General features: G+C 43.3%; 1 protein-coding gene across 1 annotated transcript in view; it reads right to left on the bottom strand.

Annotated features, from left to right (window-relative positions):
• Positions 1–3,466: 3,466 nt before the first annotated feature.
• The window catches only part of C1QTNF3 (C1q and tumor necrosis factor related protein 3), a 23,199-nt gene continuing 19,187 nt past the window's right edge, over positions 3,467–7,478 (bottom strand). Inside the window, exon 6 of the mRNA XM_006761769.2 lies at positions 3,467–5,465. Coding sequence (XP_006761832.2) covers positions 5,306–5,465 — 160 coding nt within the window. The 3' untranslated portion in view covers positions 3,467–5,305. The remainder of the gene's footprint in view (positions 5,466–7,478) is intronic.

The raw sequence follows: 7,478 nt of genomic DNA, 5'->3' as shown, positions 1-7,478 counted from the left end.
GTAGGAGACTACAAGTTCCTAGATCTCCTAAGTCAGTGGTTCTCAACCTTGGCTGCACATTAGAATCACCTGGGAATCTTTTTAAAATCCTGATTTCTGGGCCCCATCCTCTGGAAATTCTGTTTTTTTGTTACTAATGTTGTGGCCCCACCCCATAACAAAGAAACAGAATTTCCGGAGGATGAGGCCCAGAAATCAGGATTTTAAAGAGATTCCCAGGTGATTCTAATGTGCAGGCAAGGTTGAGAACCACTGCTGTATGGCCTGTGTGTAGGTAGCTTGGTCATTGGACTGTTCTGGAATTTTAATAGAACCAGAAGTGGATGCCAGCACAATCAACCTGCCCTAGTCCTTTCCGAAGTATGGGCTCATAGATGCTGAGGCAGGTGATTAAAGTGGAGGCCAGATCGGCACAATGGTAATCAAGATCTTTTAGGCAAGCTTGAAATCGTCTTAACCAGCTTTGGAATGATTTGGGGGTTCTTGTGGATTTCTCTTTGTTGCCTGCTCCTTAACCCAGACACCTTCTCTTTGCCTTCATCTTTGAATAGCCTCTTTAAAAGATATACTGAAGCATATGAAAAGCTTTAAGAATTTAGAAGAGAAAAAGTCTATTCCAATCTGAGTGTCAAACTGAAAGTGGTTAGGCCTGCTCTACCAACATGAAATGAGGAGAGACTTCCATAGAAAAAAAAGGTGGAAGCAAAACAAGGAAATTATCGATGGGCTGTGGCTTAAAGCATAATTGGCTGCTTGTGATTGGCTGTTCTCAGGTTGGGATTTTGTAATCTTAAAGGCAGTTCAGGCTTAGATTTTGGTTTGCTTCCTAGGATGCCACAGGCTTAGAGCCACCTCGGTCTCATGGCCTCCGTGTTTAACTAACTTAACACTTCCTTGTCCCTCTCTATCCAATGTTTCAGAATAGCATTTGAGAGTGCTCTCAGGATGTTAGGGCAAACCATAGCAAGATATAAACATATATAAAAAGTATAATGTCAAATGATTTGTTTTATTACTGTGTTCCTAAAAAATAAAAAGCATAAAGATGTGCAGGAAAAGAATGACATAAATACTTCAAAATCCTAGTATTATGTTTGGTGTGATGATTTTTATACTAAATGTTTTTATGTATTTTATAAAATTTCTGCAGTAGGCTTTATAGTCGGGAAAGAACAAAAAGATATTTTTAAAAGTAACACTCCAAACATAATGAACTTGTCTCTGGCCATAAAACACTGCCTTTTCCACAGCTGTGTCATGCTGAGCGGGGTGTTGTTTCTCTCTCCTGTCAACCCCTAGCCCGTTGCCTTCTGTGGCTCCTAAAACACGCTTTACATGCTGTCATCCAGGCACTTACTCTCCTTTGCCTATCTTCCTCCATTAGGTTTGTTTAACAAAAAACTTTGAGACAGAAAGTTTTCCTGAAAGAGTGGATTTACTGAACTACTTACCAGCCAGAAAAGGGCCAGGTTCTGAGTCACACAGTCTAGACCAGCAGCCGGGCTGGATGGAGAAGGCACATGTGCCCATCGTCCTGGGGTCGCCAGGGCTCTGTTATACAACGCGTTTGAGGAAGAAAGATGTAAGTTGCTTTGAAAGGATTAACATTGTCTCTAGGTAAGGGGGTAGCAGGGAAGAGGTAAATCAAAGAAAGTTCTAGAAAGTTCTGGGATAGGGGAGTCGTTTGTAAGGAGGAGTATTTGATGCTTCTGTGTCAGGTGTGGGAAACAGGCCAGAAAGTTCGCGTGTAAGCAGGATGCTGTGGTATCTGGGGGCAGCTGTTCTTTCCAGATAGCTGCTTGAAGTCCATTCAAGGTTTCAATGCGTTCAGGAAGGCTGTTGGTTTCAGCCCCGACTGTTCACCGGTGAACCTCCCTTGCCTCTTCCTCCCACCCTCCAGTCACTGTCATTTCAGTTAGGGCATCTCAGAATGTTTCTCTTCTCAGGTTAAAGACTCATGGGAGGTGAAAAAGTGCTGAGTAGCTCCTGGAATAGCCCAGTATCTTTGCACAAAGTAGATGTTTATCAATTCCAGCCATGCCCTTTGCAGTTTATATTTGACTAGAGGCCTGGTGCATGAATTTGTGCACCAGTGGGGTCCCTTGGCCTTGGCCTGCAGGATTGGGCTGAAACCAGCTCTCCGACATCCCCCGAGGGGTCCCAGATTGCAAGAGGGCACAGGCCAGGCCAAGGGACCCCACAGTGCACAATCGGGGTTGGGGGGGGATGCAGGAGGTTGGCCAGCTGGGGAGGGACCGAGGGAGGACTCCAGGGCGTGTCCAGCCTGTTTCCCTCAGTCCTGATTGGCCGGACCTCAGCAGCAAGCTAACCTACCGGTCAGAGCGTCTGCCCCCTGGTGGTCAGTGTACATCATAGCAAGTGGTTGAGCAGCCTTAGCATATCATTAGCATTTTATGCTTTGATTGGTTGAATGGACGATCAGACAACTGGACACTTAGCATATTAGGCTTTTATTATATAAAATTATTCTATTCTTCGCTTGAATATTATTTACTTCAGCTTTTGTTTGCAATTTGCCCAATAATATTCCTTCAATATAATCTACTTGTTTAAAGTTCAAATGCAGCCCTTTCGACACTGGAAATCATCAGCCTGTCCACTTTGTGGAGCAGCTACACTGAACCGACCGCATTTCTGCAGCGAGCAGAAACCCACATGCTTCATTTATGGACTTTACCTTCACTTAGGTTTTAGATTTTAAGAGTTGGTTGCTTAGCCCAGCCGTCGTGGCTCAGTGGTTGAGCGTCGATCTATGAACCAGGAGGTCATGGTCCATTCCCTTAATCCCCAGAATGGGGTGTACAGGAGGCAGCCAATCAATGATTCTCCCTCATCATTGATGTTTCTATCTCTCTCTCCCTCTCCCTTCCTCTCTGAAATCAATAAAAAATATATATTTAAAAGTTGGTTGTTTAGGTGATACCTTTACATTCCCTATGGCACCTGCCTACCATCTCCTCTACAGAGCCTCAGTTTTAGGAAGATTTGTAAAATCAGTCTTCCAAATTCTGGAAGTCGATAAAATTGGGAAACATTGATAATTATCCTCACTTTCTCCTACCTTCCTTACTAATCACTCTTCTTCATACCCGGGAGTTATTTGAAAGTCCCAAGTGCTTTCTGCCAGGCCACATCCAAACCTGAGGTGTCTGTCTCTACTGAGATGAAAACTAGAATTTTGGGATCAACATAGACTGACTTTGGGTTGTGATGAAGAGCCCTTCCCCTTCAAGATACTCAGATTTCATTAAAGGGTCCTCTAAACAGCTATGTCCTAAAAAGGTTGAAGTTGTAACAATGGACTAACTAAAAAGTGGAGTTTGGAGTAGACAAGTGACCCAGGTCTGTGCCCACAGAAGTGATTGTACGACCCTTCACATCATCTGCATGAAAATATTTTAACTTTGTGTTAACAAATCATGGTGACTTACAATTGTATGACTATTCAACTTTATTAGGAACATTATAAAACAGTACATTTAACAAAGGTGTGTTTATGATTCACATAACGCATATTACATTTTTCTTGCCTCGATTTGACTGAAAGCCAGGCCGGTATCTTCCTACAGGCACTTGGCTTTTACTGTATGTTCTTTAGGTATGGACTTCCCTTAGCCAGCAACATCTGAATATCTGTTGCCAATGCACTGTTACAGGGCATTTATGACATTGGCTCATAGTAAACTTCAACCTCATTCCATGGGAAAGGTGAGGTATTGGGGACGTATACAAAATCACAAAAACATTTCCAGTCAAGCACATTTTAGCTACTATCCATTCCATTTTAAGTAGCATTACATGAGGATTCAGGAAGAGTTTTAAAATATTTGCAAATGGGAAGAAAAGGGTCAAAGGCTGACTGAGCATGAAATACACTGTCAGCTAATAGAGCGGCCCTAATGAATTTTCTCCCCCTCCAGCTGTAGAGGGGTAATCAATAGAAAGGAAGCCCATAGTTTAAGCCTCTGTGGAAACCCAATTTGTAACAGAAAATAAATTAAGGGCCCGTTACTTATAAGGGAATTCATTGTATGATATCTGTCAGACAGCATCTCTCTAGTGCACTTTAAGTGTGATTCGACATCAGGGTAAACACATATTCTAGTGATAATGTCTTTGCTCAAAGTAGACCAATTTTAGGTTCTATCTTTGGGTATTATATTCAGATGTGTCTATGGTGCATCCTCATGAATGTTGGTTTGGTGACTCATTTAATCCTTGGAAAATAGATTTTTAGAGAAGTCAAGTGGCACAGCTGCTCTGTGAATATTGGCTAAACGTGGCAATCAAAAAAGTCATAGCGTTTTTATTTTAAAAAAAAGGCTAAGAGATTTTAGTGTATGTCTCCTATCTTGAATCCATTAGTTTGACTATATATAACCAAGTCTACAGCTCCTTCAACATGACTTGTCAGTGTGTGTAAAGTTCATGAGGGTAATTTCTAGAGAAAAGGTGATTATATGGGTACAGTGTGGACCTACACTGCATTACAAAGATTTATTGTAATCTAAGCAACACAGTGGAAAAGAGGCAACCTGATAAACCAGATCTTGTCAACCCAACTCTGGATCATGAAAAAATTCTATTTTGAAAAATACAAACTATTAGAAGTTACGGTTTAATTACAGTAACATCCTTGTTTTGTTTTGTTTTTTAAAAAGGATGAGTCAATAATGTGTGGGCATTGTGAATACTTTTGCTATCAAAGAGCTATCAGGAATGACGAAAAAAGATCTGTACTTTATTCATGAGTGTTGACCCACTGGATCAAAGTGCTACTTCCCAGTCTAGGTTTTACACATGTTTCTGGTACCTCGATCCTAGCAAGTGCCCCTGCTCTTGCCTCAGCCCCATCTTAATCACTGCATCCTATTTGCTGAAAAGTTATAATGATGAACTCAAAGCTGCAGGGGTTCCTGAGAGCTGCTATTAAATTAAAAACAGAGCTGCCAAAACTCTTTGCAAATGACCTCTCTGATGGGAACCAGTCTTTCCAACCTGTACCAAGAGGGGAACTCTCTTTTAGATGCCTGGGGAAGAGAGAGAAAGGTGGTGAGTGTTTTAGACAAGGTCACTTGGGAAAACTGTTTTGTGTTTGATTCTTCTGAACCCCTGAGTCATCCCACATTATTGCCGTATCTGTAGCATGATTAACAATGTGACCAATAAATTTTTTTAAAAAAAAATACAACATGTAGAACCCTTAACTCTAATGTTCCTCACATCTTAACGATACCAGCTCAGCTACAAGTTTTCCCCAAAGTGGAGCTGGTCTATCCTCTATTCACTTAGTTTCAAAGAGCAGGAAGCCTGCGAAGGTGGAGAAGCGTTGGTGGTCCCCGTGAAGGGCGCCATTGCCCATCCTCAGCCAAACCTCATCTCCTTTGGCCAGCTTCAGCACCGCGTGGTTGCTGGACGTGTCTGATTTCCCCTTTGTCTCGTAGCTGGAAAGAAAAAAGGCACCACCTACTTAGGCTTTGCAGTGGGCAGCCTGCTCTTTACCAAAACCTGCCCTCCCCCTCTCTCTCCGCTCTCGTGCATTTAGGGATAGTCCTGGGAGTAAGTTCTTTCACGGACATGGGAACAGAAATGGCAGGTGCCACCGCTAGACTTGGCCGGTGCAACTCTCAGGAACACCCCTGCTTGATCCTTCCTCATTATGATTGTGTGGGATGCTAAGGACAATGACCAGAATGACCTTGGAAGCTGTGTGCTGAGGCCTGAGCGCTTGAAGACTGTGTAGAGGAAAGCTCTCTATCGTCTGCCACACCCGGAGCAACCACTCTGGACTGTCCCATGAGGAAAAAAGGGGTTTCTGCGGTGGCCAAGCCTTTACATTGGGCCAATGTTGCAGTAGTGTAGTCCACCCTGGCTAATTTAGAATTTGGTATTAGAGGGAGGGCTGCCAAACTAAAATACAGATGCTCCTTAACTCACGATAAGATTATGTCCAAATAAACCCATCGTGAGTTGAAACACCCTAAGTCGAATCATTATGTTGTACACCTGCAATGAATATAATTTGTATGTCAATTTACCTTAATAGAAAAAGTTTTTAAAAATTAGCTGTTCTACCTAAATGTATTGTTTTTGAAGGTCTTCTGGTTGCCACCATTAAGTTGAGAGATAAGGGTATGAGAACAAGAAATCAAGGAAATAACAGGCTGAAAAACTGTCAAGAAAATAACATTGGATGTGGTTTATTAACATAGATAACTGACTGGTAGCAAATAGATCAGAAACCTACATTTCTGAGAAAATGGTATTACCGAACACACACACACACACACACACACACACACAGGAACAAAAAACTGGCCTAAAAAGGTTTTGGGATGTTCAATTAAGTCCTCTTCGCCTTCAAATTGGCACGAGTAGAAAACAGGCTGTAAAAGACCCCCACGGGGAACCTACTCACCTTTTAGATATGGCTCTGGAGACACACAAACAAGGACTACCCTCCCAGAGGACAGCATCAGGGGCCAAAGGGACAAACAGCCCAGAGACTAACTTGAACAAAAGGACTCTTCATCTTCTGAGATTGTGGGCTCTTAGCTGGATACATTAACTGCAGTTTAGAGTACTTCCCATGAGGGCAGAGAGGGGGAGACTTGTATTCTAAGTGTGGGAATAAAGGTTTCAACAGATCATTCATAGCCAGAGAGGCAGAGAAGCCTGGCTGTTCACCAGACTTCACGGCCCCTCCTCCATAGGAGCTGCTGACATCCTCGCTGTCTCTGGTTGGGTACAGTTAGGTGGGGAACCATGTGGCACAGGTCTCTGAATAGAATGCCTGATGCTGAAACATTCCCACAAGCTTGCTGCGCCTTCCTCCTTCGGACTGTGACAAAGACAATGACCCGCGAGAATTTGGAAGTCAGTTTTATGGAAGGCAGAACTGCTTTCACTAGACTATGTTTTCAAAAACCAGGCAGAGCCCACACCCACCTCCCAACCTCCACACACCCCTTCCTTCTCCCTTTCTGGACCTGGTCAAGAAGAATAGAGTCCTAAGGTGTTCAAGCCACTATAAGCTGTATCTCTTTGTTACAGCACCTTCACCTAAATGACTCATCTTTTTCTCTTTTGGCATTTCAGATATCTCCTCCCACTGGTGGCCAGGCTCCAGAAGAAAATGTGCAATCCTCACAAGTCATCAAAAATAACAGGGGAAGAATGCAAATTGGAGAGAACCAGGATGGCGGCATAGGTTAACGCCGGAGATTGCTGCCTCGAACAACCAATTCAAATTACACCTAAAAGATGGAACGGACATCATCCAGAACCACAGGAGGGCTGGCTGAGTGGAAATTCTACAACTAGGAGTAAAGAGAATATCATACCCAGACTCAGAGGAGGCACAGTGCCGAAGTGAAATACTCAGGTGCGGAGTGCGTGCGGAGTGGGCTGGCGGCCGAGGGTGAGGCTGTTGTTTTCAATCGGGAGGGGGGTTTGGA

This window comes from Myotis davidii, unplaced genomic scaffold (genome assembly GCF_000327345.1).
Source record: "Myotis davidii unplaced genomic scaffold, ASM32734v1 scaffold496, whole genome shotgun sequence".
In the NCBI taxonomy this organism is placed as follows: Eukaryota; Metazoa; Chordata; class Mammalia; order Chiroptera; family Vespertilionidae; genus Myotis; species Myotis davidii.
Note: the sequence above shows the minus strand (reverse complement) of the source record. Positions and strands in the feature narration are given on the sequence as shown.